The sequence below is a fragment of the Bactrocera oleae genome, chromosome X (genome assembly GCF_042242935.1).
Source record: "Bactrocera oleae isolate idBacOlea1 chromosome X, idBacOlea1, whole genome shotgun sequence".
Taxonomy (NCBI): Eukaryota; Metazoa; Arthropoda; class Insecta; order Diptera; family Tephritidae; genus Bactrocera; species Bactrocera oleae.
In genome coordinates, this window is record NC_091541.1 from 32,750,714 (window position 1) to 32,773,834 (window position 23,121).

A 23,121-nucleotide genomic window follows, 5' to 3' on the forward strand; every position below is an offset into this window, starting at 1 on the left:
TGTAGAAATTAAACAGTAGCGGGGAGAGGACACCGCCCTGCGGAACCCCCTGTTTAATTTTCCTGAGTTTGGAGTTTTGACCTCGAAATAGTACGGATGAGTGTCGACCGCTCAGGTAGTTCATGGTCCACCGCTTCAGCCCTGGAGGGAGCGTTAATTGTTCCAGGTCCTCAAGTAGCGTTGCGTGATTGACTGTGTCAAATGCTTTTGACAAGTCCAACGCTACGAGGATCGTCCTCTCGCAGGGTGGCTTCTGGTTCAGGCCATGAACTATCTGGGCGTTTATGACGCTAAGTGCTGTGGTGGTACTGTGCACTTTACGGAAACCATGCTGATGGTCTGCTAGGCTCAGGTGGTGGGTGAATGACGGGAGTAACAAGGCCTCAAGTGTCTTCACTACTGGGGAAAGGAGAGTTATCGGGCGATAAGACTCCCCTTTGTTGGCGGGTTTCCCAGGTTTCAGTAGTGGGACCACTCTTCCGACTTTCCACACATCGGGTATTTGAAGAGTGGATATCGACAGGTTGAGGACCTTGGTGAGGTAGTTTACTCCCGTTGGGCCTAGATGTTTTAACATCAGCATGTTTATTCCATCAGGGCCGATGGATTTAGACGATTTCGCCTTTTTGATGACACTCTGAACCTCCCCATCGGTGAAAGTAAGTGGTGCGCAGTCTTTTGGCATTTTGCGCAGCCGTCGGGTAACACATCGTTTGGCCTTGTCGGTCGAAGGGTGCAGTATAAACTGCCGGCTAAAGTAGCTCGCGCACTTCTTCGGGTCCGAGGAGGCATGGCCATCGAATTGGATTTCAGCCCGATCGTCATGTTTCCTCGGATTTGACAGGGCCTTGACAGTAGTCCAAAGCTTACTCACACCGGTGGAGAGGTTGCAGGACTTCAGGTGCTCTATCCATTTTGTCCGCTTATGGTGGTTTACCATTTGCCGAATCTCCAAATTGAGATCCCTTATTCGGGGATCAAAGGGATCGGCATGGCGTAAGGTGTCGCGCTCATTTGCTAATACAGCTGCTTCGGCTGGGAAATTAGGGCGGAGTTCCGCTATTCTTCCAGCCGGTATGAAGCGAGCTGTAGCAGCAGCGATCACCTTGCGGAATTGACGCTCGCCAACGATGACGTCCGTAGGAATGGATGGCGTTGAAGGTGCTCTCAGTAAATTCTGTGAAGCCGACCCAGTTAGCTTTGTTAAAGTTAACATAGGTGCGGTTATCCACAGAAATAAAGTCAGGAGGTTTCTCGATCGAGATAATTATGGGCAGATGGTCTGATGCAAGAGTTAGCATAGGTCGCCAGGTTATACTATTTATCAGACCACCGCTAGCGATGGTAATATCTGGCGAGCTATTACAGGTGCCCATAATTCTGGTGGGGGCTTCGTCGTTCATTGTGCAGAATGTCGAATCGTCTATCTGTTCCGCCAGCTCCATCCCCCTACGATCGTTTGACAGGCAGGAATGCCAAAGATCGTGATGCGCGTTAAAGTCGCCTAGCACCAGACGGTTTTCACCACGAAGTAGCGCATCTATATTCGGGTGATATCCTGTTGGGCAACATGTAACTGGGGGGATGTATATATTAAATATTTCGAGCTCGACATCGCCTGACCGGACAGCTATACCCTGACATTCTAGGGTGGTGTCCCTGCGGTCGATGTCAACATCGATTAGACGATATTGCACGGTGTTGTGCAATATGAAGGCTAGGCCTCCACCATTATCCCGCTCGCGATCCTTACGTAAAACGTTGAAACCTGCACAACTCAGAAGATCTGAGCGGCTGTTTAACTTGGTTTCTTGGACCGCAGCTATCGTTACGCGCTCCCGGCTCATAAATGCAACTATCTCCTCGATCTTGCTCTGGAGTCCGTTGCAGTTAAATTGTAAGAGTCGCGTTTGTCGCAGGTGTCCAGTCGTGATCCTGGGGGTGAGTGGGGTGCGTGTAGGTGGTGGTTGTTGCAGCTGTGCTATCCGCATGGGCGGTTGTCACACTATGGTGTTGGTTGGCGACGCCACTGTTTGTGATTGCGGGGGCAGACTCCCACAGCATGGGGCAAAATACGACGCACTCCACTCTCGTGTGGTGCGCAGGCCAGAACACGACAGAAAGTGACACCAGCCAGTACAAGAATTGCACTTGACTGATGTGACATTCCGGCGTATAATGGTCTGACACACGGAACAGACTGTGCGAGGAACCAGGAGTTGCTGTGTGGTTCTCGCACGGGGATTGGAGCTGGATGAAGGTTGGGGGGGGGGAGGTTGGTCAGATTGGGAGTTATGCTGTCTATGTGAGCTCTTTAGGACCGTGGAGGTCCTATCTTGGCCACTCGACTGGAGTGGCAGCGCCGGGCGCGAACATGGTGCAGGTTGCACGGCCGTTGAGGCAGATGTCGCATTATTGCGTTGACAGCATGGGGCCACGTAACTCGTGGTCCACTCCCTGTGTGTCTTAAGGCCCGAGCAGGTCTTAAGATGGCTCCATCCATTGCATGTATTGCACCTAACCGAGGTGGAATTTGGATGGAGCCTTTTTGCGCATACGCAGCAGTAGAATACCTCGGGGCCCGGGTTGGACTCGATGCCAGCACGGGTCAGGAGGATACGGAGCAACCCTGCTGCTAGGCGTTGCTCCAGTGACGACAAACTTAATCTAAAACTTACCGATCCAAACAGGGTTAGATCGTCGAAATAACAGCCCTTGGCGGGATAAAATCCGGGTCAATTCCGGTATCGCAGAACCGGCTGTTGTGGGAATCGCAAACCCAGGGGATCGAATACATTTGTTTGTTAGGCAAGTCGTCAGAATTTACTGCTATAGAAAGCCAATCATGGTTTTTGTGCGTTATTGTACCAAGAGTACGGATTTGGTCTCCATCGGCTAAGAGATGTGAGATTTTTTTAGATGCGTGCGGGAACAGATCTATAAGACTTTGAGATTTGGTTCACTATTTGCCTATTTCGAACCCGCTTTCAGAGAGTGCGTGGGAAACATTTTTTTGGAAGTAAACCGAGTGCATTAAAGATATCAGCACCATTTAGGAAGTCATCCATATACAAGTCTGACTTTATAACTTCTATGACCTCTTTGCTTGCGTTTGACACGTTAAGTGCTGCTCAATTCAGTGACTTTACGGCAAGATGCGATGCTGAAGCAACTCCATATGCGACCCTTGAAAGGCGATAATCACGTTCTGGATCTGCTGGGTTCGAACGCCAGACTATGCGTTGATAATCGGTGTCCTCTTTGGCGACATACACATAACCAATAAAGTCTGCGTTCACCCGACACTATTTTTTAAATGAAGTTAAAATACTATGTCATAAGTCATTCAGTTAAAATTTTCTACATGTATTTCTTCTTTATATTTTTAAGTTCAAAATGCAAAAACAAAAATGTATATTCCTATTTTCATTTTTGTGATAACGGGATTTTAGTGTAAGAAGAAGTAAACTTAGGCACAAGGTGGCATACTTTAAACGTATTATTCACACAAAGGTTTACGCTGATATAATCATTTCTTGATTTGCATACTGGAAATTGAAAAAATCAGATGGAATTTAAAATGATGTTATATGGGAAATAGGCGTGGTTGTAATCCGATTTCGCCCATTTCCGTACTAGCTTTAGCGGTTTAGGCGATATGCACATTAAACTTATTAGGGGGCGGGACCACGGCCACTTTTAAAAAATTTTAACTGCAGATGCCCCTCCTTAATGTGATCCTGTATACCAAATAACAGTCTTGTATCTTATTGTGGAGCTTAGTTATGGCAATTTATTTTGATATTTGATTAATGGCGTTTTGTAAGCGTGGCAGTAGTCCGATTACGCCCAACTGTCTTACGGTACCAAGAAACATGTGTACCAAGTTTCATAAAGATATCTCAATTTTTACTCAAGTTAAAGCTTGCACAGATGGACAGACAGTCACCCAGATTTCAACTCGTCTCTTCATCTTGATCATGTATTGTATATATAACTCTATATATAGCTCGATTAGTTTTAGGTGATACAAACAACCGTTAGGTGAACAAAACTATTATACTCTGTAGCAACAAGTTGCGAGAGTATAAAAATTAAATTCAATATTTTGTTGGATAGCCGCGTTGTTTTAAAACCTCGCTCAATCGATTTGGCATAGATCTTACCAACTTATCTGTTTCCTCATCTGTAATCTGGGACCATATTTCTCTCATAACACTACGCAAAGCCTCTGTACTTGTTATTGTATGCTGACGAATTCTTTTTTCCAACAGATCCCATAGATGCTCAATAGGATTGAGGTCAGGTGATTGAGGGGGCGTTTTAAGTTGTCTAGGAGCTTTGTACAAGAGCCAAAGTCTAACTATTTCCGCAGTATGCTTCGGGTCATTATCTTGTTGGAACCAAAACGTCGAAGATAATCCAAGATTCTCTGCACTTTGTTTCAAATTGTTTTTTTAAATGTTCAAATAACCCAATTTATCCATTGTGGATTCAATAAATTCAAGCTGGCCCACACCACCAGCCGCCATGCAACCCCACACCATAATTCCGCCACCTCCGTGTTTAACTGTACCAACAAGATTTTGCTTTTTAAGGGCAATTCCTGACTGGCGCCACACAATTTGTCGACGTTTTATGCCAAAAATGCAAAATTTTCTTTCAGCCGAAAATATTACTTGTCTCTAGAATTCCGGCGACTTATTTATATAATTATGAGCAAATTCAATGCGCTTTCGCCTGTTTACAAGTGAAATATATGGTTTCTTTCGAGCGATTCTACCATGATATCCAGCTTTTCGTAGAAGTTTTCCGGCAGTTTCGTCACAAATTGTGTTTTTAATGGTTATATTTACGTTTTCAATAATCTTTGTGGACGTAATTCGAGGGTTAACTTTCACCATATTTATTATTTTCCGTTCTTCCCGGGCTGATAATATTAGGTTGGCCGTTATTTCCCTTCCGCTTTTTTGTCTTTTGAATTTCGCGGCTATGTACAAAGCGCTACAGAGCTCGTATCTGGCAACACTATACATAATTTGAAAGGTCTTGACATAACCTACAAAGCAACGCTATGCATGATTAGTTTGGATGTTGCGTTCAACAGTTATAGACGTGTAAACATGGAGTTCACTAACGCCGAAATTCGCGCTATTTTAAAGTTTTCCTTCGTTAAAGGCAAATCCGCTATAGAAACGTTCCATGAGATTAATGGTGTTTTGGGGGATGGTACTCTATCACTTCGAACCGCGGAGGAATGGTTTCGACGATTCAGAGCCGGTGAAAACGACACCATGGATAAGCCGACCGGCGGAAGACCTGTGACGACAAATACCGATCAAATCATGGAATACATCGAGTTAGACCGGCATATGGCATCTCGTGACATCGCCCAGGAGATGGGAGTTAGTCACCAAACCATTTTGAACCATCTGCAGAAGGCTGGATACAAAAAAAAGTTTGATGTTTCGGGTGACGCAAAAAAACCTTCTGGACCGAATCAACGCCTGCGATATGCTGCTGAAACGGAACGAACTCGTCCCATTCTTGAAGCGGATGGTGACTGGCGACGAAAAATGGATCACATACGACAATATCAAGCGAAAACGGTCGTGGTCGAAGGCCGGTGAATCGTCCCAAACAGTGGCCAAGCCGGGATTGACGGCCAGGCAAGGTTTTGCTGTGTGTTTGGTGGGATTGGAAGGGAATCATCCACTATGAGCTGCTCCCATATGGCCAGACGCTTAATTCTACCATCTACTGCGAACAACTGGACCGCTTGAAGCAGGCGATCGAACAGAAGCGTCCAGAATTGGCCAACAGGAAGGGTGTAGTGTTCCACCAGGACAACGCCTGACCACACACTTCGTTGATGACTCGTCAGAAGCTACGGGAGCTCGGATGGGAGGTTTTATCGCAACCACCATATTGCCCGGACGTAGCGCCAAGTGATTACCACCTGTTCCTATCCATGGCGAATGCCCTTGGTGGTGTGAAGTTGAACTCAAAAGAGGCTTGTGAAAAGTGGCTGTCCGAATTCTTCGCAAATAAGGAGGAGGGCTTCTACGAGGAAGGTATTATGAAGTTGCCGTCTAGATGGAAACAGATCATCGAACAAAACGGCGCATATTTTAACTAAATCCGATCACTGTAACACTTTTTATAAAGCATTGAATGAAGAGCAAAAAAGCGGAAGGGAAATAACGGCCAACCTTTATTTACAAAATCGTTCAAAGTTAAATTTGATGCTTTTATGCTTTCCTAATAATTTCACTTTTTATAAAGCATTGAATGAAGAGCAAAAAAGCGGAAGGGCGATAACGGCCAACCTTATATTTTCGGACGGCCAGATCGCGGTTTTGACGTTAAAATTCCGGTTTTTTTAAATTGTTTACGACGCGCTGGACAGAAGAATACGTTCTTTCAATAGTTTGCACAATTTTTCTGAAACTTTTGCCATCTTTCCACAAATTAATGATAATTTTTCTTTCCAACAGACTAATTTCTTTTCCTTTGGTTTCCATTTTTTAAACGACTAATTATATTAAAACACAATAACACATAATCTACGCTAAAAGAACGAACAAATTTATGAGAATTAACGGTATTTCCAATTCAAGCTAACTGAACGCAGACTTAATGGTGCATATGTTTCCTTGTTTTTACACTAAAATTCCGTTATCACAAAAATAACAGTAGGAATATACATTTTTGTTTTTGCAGTTTGAACTTAAGAATATACATTCAGAGTCCGTGTAGGCGAAATTTGTCCATTTCATCCGTTCCAATAAAAATGTCTATTAGCCCGGGCTTGAAATAATGCCAATCGGCTAGTGGCAAATTCACACAATGCGGCAATGAAGACGTCGGTAAAGCGGAGGTTGGAAGATCGTTAGTAATTTTCGGCAAGATGAACGTACTTTCTTGAAATTTAGCATCAAGCGTTCGGGGTGATATGAGAAGCGTAAATTCCCCGTTTGCACGACCTCCTTGTAGTGACCCAATTTCAGTGACATGAACTGATGAAGATGTTCTGGGTAGGCGAAGGCGTTGGGATATACGCTTCGGTGACGAATGAGGCATGCGAACCGTTGTCAAGGAGTGGGCGAGCGGGTTGCCAACGACCGGTATAATCTTGGACCATAATTTCAGCGGTTGCTAGTAGAATGACGCGATCAGTGTCGGCGTAGTGTGCGGTGACATTAAAACGTTGTACATTTTGAAGGAGCATCGAACCTTACGTGTTGATCGGTAAAGCTTGCGTGAAGTAAAGTATGGTGAGGTTCTTAGCATATGAGCCACAAAGACGTGCTATGGCAACTAGTGAGGATATGCCCTTTGCTTAGGCAATTTATACACGTGCCTAACTTCTTAATAGCAGTTAGTTTACCCTTGGAGTCGAGTTGGGTGAACTTTAAGCCAACCCAGATTTTATGCTCACCGTTACAATAAGCACAATTCGGTCCCTTATTAGCGGTTGATGTAGCGTTATGTACTTCAGGTTGTGTAAATGCCGTATGGAAACCATTCTTTGTTGTTGTCGTTGTCTTTGCGGTAGTGTTGAGTAGTGGTACCATCTCCAATGGGCATGCGCGGTTTTCAAGAAATTCTCGAAGAGCAGAGAAAGATGGTAGATCGTCCATGACAAGCGATAACTCCCATTGCTTACGGGTTTCGTGTGCTAACTTTGAAACGGTGAGATGAATAAGCCAGTCATCCCAAAACTCATCTGGTCATTCGAGCGCATGTAGAGCACCAACGCGTTAAAGTATACAATTTAGAACTTGCTTTATTTCCTTGGCAGTGGCCTTAACTGCGCTCCCAACTGACATGAGTACTTTGATGTGGCTATTTTTGTCCATCCGAGAAATTGACATTCGTATGAATGAGAGAACAAAAGGCGTCATGAAAAGGAAGCAATTGAGTGGGATCACCACTAAATGAAGGCAACTGCAGTTTTGGAAGTAGGTACAGGAACAGGTGAATCTTGAGCGATAGTTTGCAATGTCTGCTGCCTTTGAGTTAGCCACAGACGTTTCAGGTTAGCTTTACCGGTGCTTTCCATTCCTCACCTTAATGCGTGCCTGCTCCCCCACGGAAACGTTCTCGTCTACATGTGTCAGCTCCACCTCTTGTTGCGCTATGCAAAAGCGAATCCATTGTTCCTCTAACAATTGGAGGTAAGTCGTTATAACCTCAATGTCTACCGACAGAGCATCCTCTTTGCTAGATTGCAAATAGCGTTTGATAGCATTTAGCGCGGAGTCCCGAATTTTCACAAAAGACATGTTTAATGTTGAAAATGCGAAAAATATTCAAAATAAAAGCGGTTTTACGGAATATCATTAAAAGGCGATGATATCCGGCTCAAATGACCAAAATATGTTGATGTTTAATAACGCACGCGGTTATATGCGGAAGATTTAAGTGGATTATTGCGGATTGCAATTAAATACGACCTATCTTAAAGGATTAAATGATCCGAAACTCCTCTCTATGCGCTTTGAGAGAGCTCATGATCTCGTGGTTTACTTTGGCAGCACTGAAAGTTCATGAGCTACTGAACAGGTGACAAGCAAAACAAAGAGCTACCGCTAAGAATCCCGCAGAAATAAATTGCGATATCAGTGAGTTTTGTGAGATCAGATTTTTTAGTGACTTTTACGTGTGTTTCTAATCTTTATTTAGAGGTATTTAATATGGTTTTGTTTTTTAAGAAAGAGTAGGTATTTTGTCTCAGGGTATTGTTTTGCTTAGCAATACCAATTTTCAACGTATATATAATACATATTTTGGTTAGAATTCACCGCAAATATTATTTAAACTTTGACTCCGAACACATTATCAAAAAATAAATAGGTTATTTAAAATTTGCAAGTGTTTAAAAATATTTAAATATTTTGGTTAATTAAGATTTAAAATTTAATTTTAAAAATCATTTGTGATTAAAATATACATGTACATATATTTAGACCGCATATAGTATATCTAGCTTGTTAAGCAAATTTTAATTTTGTATACTTTTCTGTTAAATGGAAACCAAAAAATATCTAAGAAATACATTAAAAAAGCACAAAACTTATTTCTTTTCTTAGTGGGACCACTGTAAAATGTTATAAAAAATGTAAACTTTGACAGGACTCTCCCGATTCAAGGTGTTTCGTATCATGTTATCCATGCTATCTGTTCGAAATCCTTTATTGAAGAGAGCGAAATAACAGAAGCTAGTTTGACAGCAAGCACATAATTGCCCAAAAGCCCAGCAAGCTTTAAACATATGTTTATAAAGGTGATGCCAGATAGGCGCGAACAAATATTAATGTTTTTAACTCATATAAAAATATCGTTCTAAATTAATGAGAAAAACCCTTGAGCTGTATTATTAATAAAAAACGAAGACTCAAAGAAACTTGGTCATGAAACTACGTTAGTCATTTAACTTATTCACTTGATACACGTTAACGAAACGTTACGTTAGGAATTATTTAAATAGAAATCAGAGGCAATTACGTTGTTTAACCAAACGCTTACGTTGTTAGCAGTAGTTTTCAAATAAAATTAAATTTTTGTCATTTTCTTAAATTATATGTTAGAAAAATACTTCGAATGGAATAAATCCGACAAATAGTTTCGGATTATTTGATAATTAGCTAAGGGTTCGCGGGTGCTCTGGAAAGTTCGAGAACAGTTAATAGTAACATTAAAATATCGCATTAATATACGTGTATGTGTGTGCATTTGAAAGAAATATTTTCTTCATTAGTGAAAAATAACTTGCTTAGCTGTATTAATCCGACTATTTTAGATACATGTGACAGTTTTCTAAATATTTGTTTAAAATTGGCGAAGTGATGTGTAGCATATGCAATTTTACAGCAGCGTTTATAGCCGTGTATTTCAATTGATTAATATTTAATTATTATTATAATTAATAATACATATGTTTTATTTTTATTTGCAGTTATAACTTTTAAGTAGTTCTGTAAAACATCGTTGTACATATTACAGGTGACCAAATTTACCTAACGGCAAAGGAAATGCGAGGTTTTGTTTTTCGCCAAATAGCTACAGTAGATAAAGACGGTTAATCTTTTTCACAGTTAGTAAGTTTATATTTAAAACCTTACTTAGTACGCATATGGATAATGGTTTACCTGTGATAAAAGAGTCGTGCTATTGCCATGCGCTGTTTTTCTCCCCCAGAGAGAATATCCTTCCAATCTCGTACGGCATTAAAACCATCACTATAATATAAAAATAAAAACAAAAATAGATCTAACAAACATTATTTCATAATAATTACCGCTGTGCTATATGTTCTAAACAGACCATTTTTAAAATGCCTCGGAGCTGATTCTCTGTAAAACCTTTGCGTAACATATCTTCTCGACTGTCAGGGTAAATAATCTGATCACAAAGGCTTCCCGTTGACATGTATGGACGTTGGGGGATGTAAAACATACATGGTTTATCCTCTACAGGACGAGGTATAAGCAATTCACCAGCATAAATTGGCCATAGACCACTTAATATACGAAATAAACTGGATTTACCACAGCCATTTGGTCCGGTAATAAGGAGATGCATTCCTTGCTCAATACAAAGAGTCAGACTTGATACGACAATATCACAATTAGGAGTGACCACAGGTACAGCTCGTAATGTGATGGTCATATCATTAGGCGTATCCGTGTAGATAATGCGGCCCTTGGCAATTGGCTTACCATCTTTAAACTCAATAATGCCATTTATTTCGTTGTTTTCAACGATCGTATTTTTATGATAAACACCTTGAGCAGTCTCTTCAAATACTTGCAACATTCCAGCAACACGATAAGTATACCCAGCCAAAGCGACAATTTCCTTATATGATGACATCAACCGCTCAATGGCATCGGCAGCAGATATAAGTAAATTTCGTGCAGTAGTTAAATATTGTGTTCGCTCACTAACGCTTGAGTTCAGCACTTCTTTAGATACTGGATCATAGAGATTTGTTTTGTGTAATGCTGTGCCTGACGTCAAAATCGGTAGCGAAACCATTATCATTCCCGTCCCAGACCAGATGTATTTCATGAAAAACTGTTCTAGCATAACAAACCAGAGTTTTTGTATAAATATGTTGTTCATTTGATTAACTAAACGGTTATATGCTTGACGAAGTTGTTGCAATTCCACCTACAAAGGTTGAATAGTATAAATTATTATTATATATTAATGAAATTGGAGAATTTCATAATACAATAATAACAGTAATAGTTCCTAGATATACCGCCAATTAAAGCACATCTTTACGGGATCCCTGTGATACATCAGCTGTTATAATATATCTTTGTTTAATGGATCTTTGACAATCTATAAAACCATACACTAATATGTGTCATAAATATTAATTTTTGCAGTTTCTTAAAGTATAGCTAATATTCTCTGGAAATTTGAAGTAAATCCGGCAAATACTTTTCCAGTTATTTATAATTTGCAAAGGGTTCTCGGACGCTTCAAATGCTATTTTCTCAAAACTATGTTTTTTGAACTATTATCCACTAACGAAACGTAACCAAAATTTTCCTGAGGCTGCATTCTGTTAATTAAAAAAAAAAAGGTTTGATCAAACACTAGATTAGAAGAACTTAATCGTTCCGTTGGTATGGCAGCTTAAGTGGTCCGATATCGGCAGTTCCGATAAATGAGTAGTTTCTTGGGGAGAAAAACACGTGTTCAAAATTTCAGAGCGATATCTCAAAAACTGAGGGACTACATACAAAAAAAAAAAGGAATTCAATTTTTATAGAAGTGAGGGTAAAACGAAAGGGGAACCAAAAAAAAATTGAAAGTGAACTGCATTAATTTTATGGAAATATGCGCATAGGTCTTTAAAAGTATGTATGGCAGTAGTTCCTTGTATTCAGAATTTGTACTAATTAAGGACCGCCTAGAATTTGAATTTGTAACTATTCATTTTTTTGCCTAATGATATGTTTATTAAAGCGCTTTAAGAACTAAACTAAAACTTACTTTATGGCCACCGTAGAAGGCTATTTCTTCAGAATTCGTTATAATACGAGAATGTATATGACGTAAATACCCGTAACGATTAGCCTCCTCGGCTACAAGTTGGCCAAATTTCGGCGAAACAACTCTGATTATATGTGCTGTTAACGATATCACTATAATGGCGAGTGTTGGGCCTATTAAGAGAAAATTCATTTATACATTCACAAAGAAATATTTATAATAAATAGTTTGGTACCTGAAACAATGTTGGCTTTCATTTTTTGGGTGGATCGCATTAAAGCGAACCCAATAAGCATCAGGTCAAAGCATGGCTTGGTAACGCTACTATATAGATGTGCTACTGAGGTAGCAAATACTGCTATATCCTCTGTCAATCTAATTACATACAAATTATTAATACGTACAACTATAATTAGGTGCTTACTTTAATTGTATTACCTATGATCAGCGTTTTCTATTCGTCCATCCAAATTAGAAACCCGATAATAATTTTGATTTTTGAAATATAAACGATATGAGTGTCGCACCAATCTAGTCCTAAAAAAAGTAAGATGCGAAAATATTATGAAAATATAAATACACAAGAGGAAATGTCCTTTGAATTAGATGCAATATCTTATATTAAGGGTGGTAAAACTTTTTAAAACCATTTTTCCCTTTTTGATTTTCCTAACGTATGATATCTTTAAATATACTCTGAAAATTTGACGTTAATTCGCCTAATACTTTACGGTTATTCGATAAGTAGCGAAGGAACCTCGGGCGCTCTCTAACGTTCGTATAAAACTTCAAATTCGTTTTTCCCAAAACTATGTTTGTTGAACTTGTGAGTATTGTCGCTCGAAAACCGCTCGGTAGATTTCAATGAAATTTATACAACTTTTTGAAAACATGAAAAACTAGTTCCGGATCGAACAGGCACTCGAATTTCTATTAATAAAACAGATTTTTTTGTCCGACTGATTTTAGATGAATCTCCAAGAAATAGTGATGGTCACTGCAAGAAGGTTGGAACCGGATTCTTAATTTCTGTCAAATTCAGTCGAAGTTGTTTTACTTTTATAAAATTTAATAAGACATATATACAAATTTTATTAAAATACTGATAAAAATAAATTGTTTAAATATAAATTGTAAAATTCATGTCACTGACTACACCTAAACCCTTAATGCCACAATAACTTATAACTAAGCCTTGTTTAAAAATGAACATGTGCGTTGGTGCTCATCACTTTCAGTATGCAGTATGTATTTTTATTAATCTACATACTAAGAATATCAAATAAGATAAGATAAGCAATATGTAAGAACAAATACAGGACACATGTCCTGCGTGCAATGAGTCTCCGCATGACACTAACCACCTCTTTGCATGCCCAACAAACCCCACACATCTAACACCCTTTTCCCTATGGTTCGACCCCGTCGAAACAGCTCGTTTCCTGGTCCTCCCGTTAGATGACCTCGACGACAACGAATCTGGAATTTATCACCCAAACGTGAACTAGGTAACCGGTACAACAACAACAAATACAGTCCACTAATCTTAAATATGTATGTTCAAATATAATAAACAAGTATACATACTAGGGTGCTTTTTTTTGAACTATTGTTTTTTCGATCCCATGGTGAAATTTTGTTGGAAATACCAAAAAAAAAATTCCCTGAAAGTTTGAGCTCTTAATATTAATATTAAGTACTAGACCAAGGCCTGTAAAGTTTTTCCATCTAAAATACACGTAAAACTTGATTTTTTTTCTTCTTAATTTTATAACTCAGCGGCCTTTGATACACCTGTGGGGTAGTACGGGCCCCCAAACCTAATTTTTCCATGAAATTCGCGTTTTTTTGGATTTATCTCGTAAACAACACTAGCTTCAGAAAAATAGAATAGAAAGTAAATAACAAACTTGTAGGAAAGTCTTTGGCACCAAATCAATAATATTAATACCCTTTGAGATACAGAGATTTTAAGTTGAAGTGGTACGGAATTCTAATTAAACAATTTAATTTAAAAATTCCGTACCACTTCAACTGACTGAAACTTTTTACATATGCATTATGTGTGCGATCGCTGGGTAGATCATTGGTTTATATTATATATATATATATATAAAATTACCACAAAGCGGTTTAATTATTATAAAAGTTCGAAAGAAGATCGTTGTTTTGTATACCTAAAACATATTTTCTGTTGCTCTGACTATCCAATTTTCGATACACTCATAACGCGCGTAAAACATTAGAAAAAAACTATGTCAGCGCATTGTTTGGGAATAATCTACGTAGAGACATGTGTCTCCAAAACCACATATTAACCAAAGGCCATTTTAATACCTATATACATATATTAACTAAAAGCACTTTATACACTACTAAGCCAAACACTATATATAAAAATTATTTTAGAAATATAAAATCTTTATTTATGTATCTGCTTGTTTAAAGCTTAACAATAAGTAATAAAATCGAATAAAAAATAAATATATTTAAAACTAAACAATCTCAGGTTGTAGTTGAACCCCACTGGTATTACGTAATTATACAAATTTTACTACTTAACTAATATCTCTATGACATCTTCATACTTAATGGGAGTGGTTTAGATTATCAAACTTTCTTTGTCTGAAAGAGACCAATAATATCAGAAGTCCGTTGAACCCTACGTATGTTAAATATTTTCGCAACTTTTAATAACTGTGTTTAAAACTTGTGGAGTTTATAAAATTGTTCTATGATTTTCAGGAAATGCGCAATGTTAAAATTCCTTGAATGTGGAAAGTATTCATAGTAAAATATATTCCCAGTAACATTAGCAAAGCATATTTTATTGGATACAAGCTGTGCAGCTTTTGAAACCTATACACTTCAATAGCTTTTTATATTACGCTCCACACACATTTCAAATTAATTTTTTGAGCAGTTTGAAAAGGAAATTAACAAAATAAGTTTTACTTAATAGTAATAATAAAATAAAATTAATAATAATATTCGAAATTAAAGATAACCACTCGTTGACATTAAGAACAAATTGTAAATTAGTATCTTATCGCATTAAAATAAGTCCTATTTTCTAAACTTTCTAAACTCCCAATCATGAATATATATAAAAACAGTTATTTATTTTTTAATAGGTATTTGTAATTAGGTTAATAGTTTATTACCTGAAAGCCAATGAAAGCTTGCTTTCCAGGAATCTTATCATTGAGTTTATAAATGTAGCTGGTATAGCTATTCCAAACCATTTTAAAAGTACTATAACAAACTGTTTCACATCCTTCTGTACTATAAATTTTACGATGGCACCTTCCAACGCAGCTACATAAATTGATAAAAATGTTCTAGATATTAAACACAAAGTATGAACGATTAATAGGCCGCTTTCGTAACATATCACTTTTGGTACGATAATTTTTATGAGCTTTCTTAATTGCAGAACGAATTCTTTGTTAAGGCCAGGTTCTAGATGTAAAGATTGCCTTTTCAATTGTGTTGCTATAATCAATTTTTCTGCTTCAGCCAATTTCGAATCTTCATACTCCGTGGCATTAACTATTTTTTCATTTAGTTCCTTATACAAAGTTCTATTATAGTTTTTGCATGTATGTTCAACGTTGTTCTTATTCACAAACTGCTTTCCAAATAACGGATATGTAGTCTTAAAAGTATAGGCACAGATTGCCGCGCAGAGTATCACTCTACTGATTATGGTTTTCGATAAACCGTTTTCGTCGTATTTCTGCATCGCCAGATCAATGTATTTCGAAAAAACCGCCATTATACTAATATAGTAATTTCAAAAAAATTACATATGCTAATATTATCGTTGTCGGCGTTTGTTTTGAAAATGTCTAAAATACAAAATAATCATTTATTCTTCATTTACAAAAACAAAGCAATTACAACTAAGCATATATAGTAATAAAAAAAACGTATTTGAGAACATGATATGGGCTTTGTTATTATCAAATTTCATTTATTTATAGTGTTTGAGGGATGCTAGATTTATTTTTTTTAGCACGTTTGGTTGAAAAGGCTTTGGTGGTATGTGAGATGTGAACATTAAAGCTATTAAAAGGCGGAGCTACTCTCTCAAACTATTTAAAAAGTTTCAAACCACAATAATCCATTTATATTTCGATGTCCTTTACCAAATTACAGTTTTCATATCTTCATTTGTGTCTTGGTTACGTATTATACTCTATGTCACCATGTAGCGAGAATAATTACTTACTTTAAATTGTTGAATTTTTAATCTTTAGAAATAGTATCGGAGCGAAGTTCCCGTAATCACTTATTATATCACTTTTGATGAATACGGATTTAACTACATACATCATCAGAAGACAATAGAAAATTTAACGATGTTACTTTGGACTCGAGGTCTTTAACTGTGACCTCTTAGTACATCGTAAAATAGCGCAAAAAAATAAATTTCCTCATTCACATACGAGCATATATCTAAAATGAAAAAAAATATTCTACTACTGATATTCAAACCAATTTGAATTATGCTTATATTCAAAAGCAGAAGCTCAAATTTTGTACATATATGTAATATGAAGTGAATCATAATAAAAAAAAAACAGCTATTATTCGAAATTGTTTATGGTAGATTATTCTGTAATTTAAGTGACGATATGCATTTCGTGACAATTTATTGAAAAGCTTTGTTATAAGCATGCAAACATTTTTATAAATAACTTCAGACTTTTCTTTTTAACAACTTTTGCAACTTGAAAGACTTTTAATCAATGCAATATAAGTGTTGATAAATTTCTTCTATTTTTATAGATTTATTTATTGTTGTTGTAGCGGCAGAATTTTGTCGAGTTGACAGTCCTTGGCCGGAAAAAGTCCGGGTCCGTTCAGGTTACGTAGACCCGACTGTTATGGAAACGGATAGATTTATTTATGAATGTTATTTGTTCTTCAGAAAAACAGATGGTAATTTCATTTATAGAAATTATTTACGTCAATCCTATGCAAACCTAAGTCACTTATCACCATGGTATATGCTTATCACTTTAATTTTTCCTAGCTGGATAAAGCCTAGTAGGGATGGAAAACTCGATTTCGATTGTACTCGAGAATCGATTTTTTACTTAAAATAATCAATTGTTTATAGCATAACAGTCACCGACATTTCATATGGAAGGGTCCATACTTACCTCCTTATCAAACCAATTTTGTAGTTGTTGTTGTTGTAACGGTTACCGAATCCCCGTTTGGGCGATAAGTTCCAGACTTGTTGTCGTTGAGGTTATCTAAGGGGAGGCCTAGGAAACGAGCTGTTTCGAAGGGGTCGAAACATAGGGAAAGGGTGTTAGATGTGTGGGGTTCGTTGGGCATGCAAAGAGGTGGTTAGTGTCATGCGGAGACTCATTGCACGCAAAAAATTTGTCATAAGTTATGCCCGTAGTAGCAACGCAGAAATCAGTTATTCTCTTTTGTTTTTATTTCACCAATGTTGCCATTGTCCTATTTGTATACACGATTTTTCACACAATTAGTTTTTTGGTTATAATTTTTCATATTGTGAAAGCTTAAAACTAAAATCCAACTATTAAAAATAGTTTATCTATTAATAAATATGTGTATTCTACTATGGTTTTGAGTTAATTTAGCAAACTTTCAAATATATTTTAAGTTAATTTTTAAATTACTACAAAATATTGAGATTGGCAACTCTGCGTTGCAATAGATTGCTCTCTCATTCTCAGCTCACTCATTTCTACGGAAAAATCCAATTTTCGCGGATATCCTGTTAAAGCGGTAATGACTGTTTATTTGCTTTGCGCTCTCATAATTTAGGTCGTATCAGCTGATTCGGTCCACGGTTTTGCGTCGGTGACTGCTTGTTCCATTAAAGTTGACCCGTACCTTCCGAAATCGATTCTTGATATTCGAGAGCACATTATTAATAGATTTACAATTACATGTTATTATATTTTCAGTATACATATATATGAATATACTTGTAGCGCCTAGCACCATGTGGATTTATTTTTAAAAAGTATATATTGGATGTAATGTCCACTGTAATAAACATGCGAAGCAGCTGATATATAGCAACAGTACGATTACTTTGATTAAACACACAAAATTAACTTCTTTTTTGATTTTTATGCTTTATTTTTTTTATTAATTTGAATATCCATTAATGGCATTGCGATTTTATAAATAAATTTTTGAACTATAAGGAATAAAAATAAAGTATATATAGAATAGATTATCGAAAGAATCGATTACAATCTTGTGACGTTTAGCAATTGGAAAAAAGGGACGGCCAGATTAAAATCCTAATATGTAAACAGAGAGATTTGTGCTGCTTTTGAAGATCACTAACAAAAATTGGAAAACAATGATAATGAAAGAAAACGCGAAATTGAAATGTATGTGATGATATATATTGTGATGTCATGCTTATTGGTATTGATTTTCAGTTGAAAATTTTTAAAAACATTTATTAATTGAGAGCTAATACATATATTGTTTTGATTACGTATAGAAAGTTTAAAAATGAATTGTTTAATATATCACAAAATCACAATAAAAGGAGTTTAAAAAGTATCTGCATATGTTTAAAGGATACAAGTATAATAATATTTAATCCTAAAAAATGATGGGTATTTTAATTTAAATTCCCAAAAATTATTATTTTGTCCGATCTGGCTACAACAGAAAATGTTATAAAAAACGCTGTTTTTGAGGCGCTCTCACACTGAAAAGAGTTGGGCATCCCATTACCCCTGGTTAGAATGGAGTGTGGATCTCTGGTGTGGAAGCTGACCCTGCAAGACGTATGTAACACATATACAAATCCAATCGCACTTTTCCAGCAGTTTCTCAACACATACTAACTGGTGATTCATATTCAAAAACAAACGACGATGGCCAAGGTGGCCACGTCGGGGAAAAAGCCTCCAGATCGGTCGGCGGTAAAATTTTATAAGTGCCATGATGACACTAAGTTTGAATCGGTGGTTTGTGTTATCTGTGAATCAGTGTATCATTATAATGACTTTGTGAGAAGAAAATACGGAATTCTTATAAGTGACTGTCTTGGAGTTTGCAAGGAACATAAAGAGGTAGACCTAACCTCTATTGATGTGCACGTGGTAACACAAGAAGCGAGAAATACAACAGCACAAATAAAGTACCAAGCACAAAGTGAAATTCTGAAAAGAGAACAATTTTATGTAAAAAAGATAAAAAGTCTTGAAAAGAAAATAAATGAACAAGAAGATATAATTAAAGAAAGAGAGACACATGTAAATGAACAGCGACAGCAGTTAACACTTCTGGAGCAACAAGTAACTTTAAATAATAAATTAATGCAGGAAAATCATGAAGATATGGATCAAGATGGAACAGATCACAATGAAAGAGTCATTGAAAAGGCAGAAATAGAAACTTTAAAAATGGAAATAGATCTACTAAAAAAATTGAATCTAGAATTAGAAGACAAAAATAATATACTGAAGGAATTACTCAATAAAGAGAAAAAAAGTGAAATTAGAAGTCTCAATGCTAATACTTTGGCTGAAGTAATTGCAGGAAATATCTTAAAACCAAAAACAGCACACAAAATAACGATAAAGAAAACAAATGAGAAAGGAACATTAAAAGAATTAAAACAAAAAGTAGCAGAATGCCTAATAAGTCAAAAAATGATACAAACAAATAAAGTTTATGAAAAGACAGATAAAAATGAAATAATAGTAAGTGTACGTGATAATCACAGTGTAGAAAAAACTGTTGAAATTGTAAACTCTAAGCTATCTGACATGTGTGACGTTAAAGTAGAAGAGATCAACAAACCGAAGCTAAAAATAGTAGGAATTCAAGCCTTTGCAAAAGAAGCAAAGAGCAAATTCAAGAAGACATCAATCAGAGAAATTCGTTTAATGTTGTAGAGGGATGTACAATATTACACATGTATACTAATGACAAAAAGGGAACATAAACAGTTTTGATTGAGGCACCTGCTGAAATATATAAAAGAATTAGAGATAACGGAAACAAATTATATATTGGAAATCAAAAGTGTAGAGCATATGATTATATAGGCATAAAACCATGCTATAACTGTGGTATGCTAACACATAAAGGACAAAAGTGCAGAAAAAGTACAGCCACGTGTCTGAGGTGTGCTGGAAATCATACAACTAGAGAATGCAAAAGTACAGAGGTTAAGTGCATCAACTGTGAGTATAGCAATAACAGATATTGTACAAATCTTCAAACAGACCATGAAGCAACTTGTTATGAGAAGTGTATGATATTCAAAAGGAGAATTGAAAAGTATATTGACAATACCGACTACAGAGTGAGACCTGATGTGATGACTGCCATAGGTAAGGCACTGAATAACGTGAATAATAGACGATCAACTCATAACCAACCTGATTAATAATATTGTTTCGAATTTTAAAATGAAATTGTACAACAAACTGTGGCATACGATGACTTAGAGACTCTTAATGATCATTTAAATAACAAAAACAACATTTGTATGTATATTAATGTTAGAAGTTTAAATGCGAATTTCGAAAAATTACAAATTTTACTTAGGAGACTCAGGGTCAAACCGTGTGTTATAGTTTGAGCCGAATCCTGGAAAATAGAATATTATCAATGTTATAAACTAAATTGTTATGACATATATTACAACAAAAGTATAATAAACAAATCGGATGGCGTTGTAATATACGTTAAAAAAATATAAGTCAAACTACAAAAATTATAGAAGTAGAAAAATTAAAAATTCTGAACACAATAATAAACCTAAATAATAATAGTGTATTAGAAATATCATCTTTGTACAGATCTCACGATCGCAGCTATCTAGAATTTATAGTAAATCTGAAAAATTATTTAAAAATTAAAAAGAATGTTAAAAATCATTTTATAATTGGTGATTTTAACATTAATATATTGAAATGTGACAATATAAGCGAAGAATTTTTAAATAATTTCATAGAACATGGATTCTTTCCAGGTTTCACAAGTACAACTAGACCTTCTGATATAAATAGCGAAAGAGGAACGTGTATTGACAATATTTTTATTAAAAACAATGAAAAGATTAGTGCAAAAACTTTTAAATTAAATATACCAATGCCAGACCACTTTCCACTTTTTGTTGATATCAGGATGTCATTAGAAAAAATAGATAAAGAAAAAAGTGAAAAAAAAATATATAATTATAAAAAACTAGCAAACATAGCAAGTACAATTAATTGGTCGCGGTATGCGAAATATGATCCAAATGAAGCTATAAACTTAGTGACACAAGAAATACAAAACTGTCTTTAAAAGTCCGAAATTGTAATGACCAATAAAGGTAAAAAAAGAAAAAATTTGCCACGAAAAACTTGGATTACGAAATCAATTGTAAAATCATGTGGAAAAAAGGAAGCGTTGTACAAACATCTAAAATTAGATCCATTTAATGTAAATTTAAGAAACAAATATAAAAATTACGTCAAAATATTGAATAGAATAATAAAAGACGCTAAAATTAACTACGAAAAAAAAATATTGAACAAAATATTGAAAATTCTAGAAAATTATGGGAAATAATTAATGCTAAGATGGGTAAGAATATATATAATGATAACAGAATAAGTGAAATAAAAATGTCTAGCAATGAAATAATCAGGGATAAAAAGAAAATTGCAGACATGATGAATTCTTACTACTGCACTATGGGAAAAGAAATGAGTAAAAATATAATAATTCCTAAAAACAAAACAATAAATTTACCTCAAATGAGTGCGAACTCAATCTTTATAAAACCAACTACAAAATCGGAAGTTTTGAAGATAATTGATAATTTGAAAAACAAAAATGGTGGTATTGATAAGATAAGTGCCAAATCTATTAAGATAATATCTAGTCTAATAAGTGATACGTTAGCAAGTATATTTAATAATTGCATAGATAAATCAATTTGGCCAAATGCACTAAAAATGGCAGAAGTGATTCCTATTTTTAAATCTGGTAGTAAACAAATAATTGAAAACTATAGACCGATATCATTAATATCCAATATTGCCAAAATTTTTGAAAAAATTATTTATAATAGAATATCAGATTTTATAACAAAAAATAAATTACTGAGCTCAAAACAATTTGGCTTTATCAAAAATAAAGGGACGAAAGATGCACTAAATTATATCACAAATAAAATATATGAGAATTTAGACAAAAGTACTCCGATAGCGATAACCTTCATTGATTTAGCAAAAGCTTTTGACACTGTCAATCATAGAATACTACTGGATAAGTTAGACGCATACGGTATAAGAGGAAAAGCCAATAATCTAATAAAAATCTATCTTAATGGTAGAAAGCAAAAGGTCAGAATAGGTCAAAATAATAGTGATTTCAGAAACATGGACACAGGAGTACCACAAGGGACAATCCTGGGTCCATTGCTGTTCATATTATACGTAAATGATTTATTGTTAAGTATGCCTGAAAATATAGTATCTTATGCCGATGATACCGCAATTTTTTCAATTGGTAAGGATTGGAGAATTGTAGAATCATCAATGAATAAATACCTTGAAGAAGTAGCATTATGGCTTGCATTGAATAAATTAACATTAAATATAAAGAAAACGGTATATATTGCCTTTGGAAACTATAGTGATAGTGTTCCAAAGGATTTAAATATAACTATAAATAAAGAAAAGATAAAAAGAGTAGATAAATGTAAATATTTAGGTATCATTTTTGATTTTAAGCTAAGATGGAATGAGCATATTGAGCATACAATCAATAGAACAAGATATCTACTTTTTATTTTTCATAAATTATCAAAAATTATGACAACAGATACACTGTTAATGATCTACTACGCATTCTTTCATAGTAAAATATGCTATGGCAATATGGCATGGGGAGGAGCATATAAAAGCATTTTACAACTACTACAAAATCTTCAAAACAGAATACTTAAAATAATAAGTAAAAATTTTTTCACACAAAAAAAACCAATAAATTTTACAAAAATTTTTGCACTAGAATGTCTCAAGTATAATTATAACGTTTTAAAAAATAAATACATAAACTCGAACAGTACTACGAGACGTA

At 35.7% G+C, this 23,121-nt stretch overlaps 1 protein-coding gene across 8 annotated transcripts in view; it reads right to left on the reverse strand.

Moving 5' to 3' along the window:
• The window catches only part of Abcd1 (ATP binding cassette subfamily D), a 78,165-nt gene extending 61,068 nt beyond the window's left edge, over positions 1 to 17,097 (reverse strand). For 4 of the 8 annotated variants that reach the window (XR_011397395.1, XR_011397393.1, XR_011397394.1 and 1 more), the window contains exons 1-8: positions 16,727 to 17,041; positions 16,250 to 16,476; positions 15,180 to 15,866; positions 12,454 to 12,552; positions 12,251 to 12,390; positions 12,016 to 12,188; positions 10,304 to 11,178; positions 10,155 to 10,244 (exon numbers count right to left, since the gene is read on the reverse strand). Coding sequence is in view for 5 of the 8 variants with exons in the window: in XM_070112710.1 (XP_069968811.1) it covers positions 10,155 to 10,244; positions 10,304 to 11,178; positions 12,016 to 12,188; positions 12,251 to 12,390; positions 12,454 to 12,552; positions 15,180 to 15,793 (1,991 nt within the window). In the remaining 3 variants the exon portion in view is untranslated. Of the gene's footprint in view, positions 1 to 9,719; positions 10,066 to 10,154; positions 10,245 to 10,303; positions 11,179 to 12,015; positions 12,189 to 12,250; positions 12,391 to 12,453; positions 12,553 to 15,179; positions 15,867 to 16,249; positions 16,477 to 16,726 lie in introns of those variants that run through there. The other 4 variants (XM_070112713.1, XM_070112711.1, XM_014244279.3 and 1 more) reach the window with 4 other exon arrangements.
• Between the last annotated feature and the right edge of the window lie 6,024 nt (positions 17,098 to 23,121).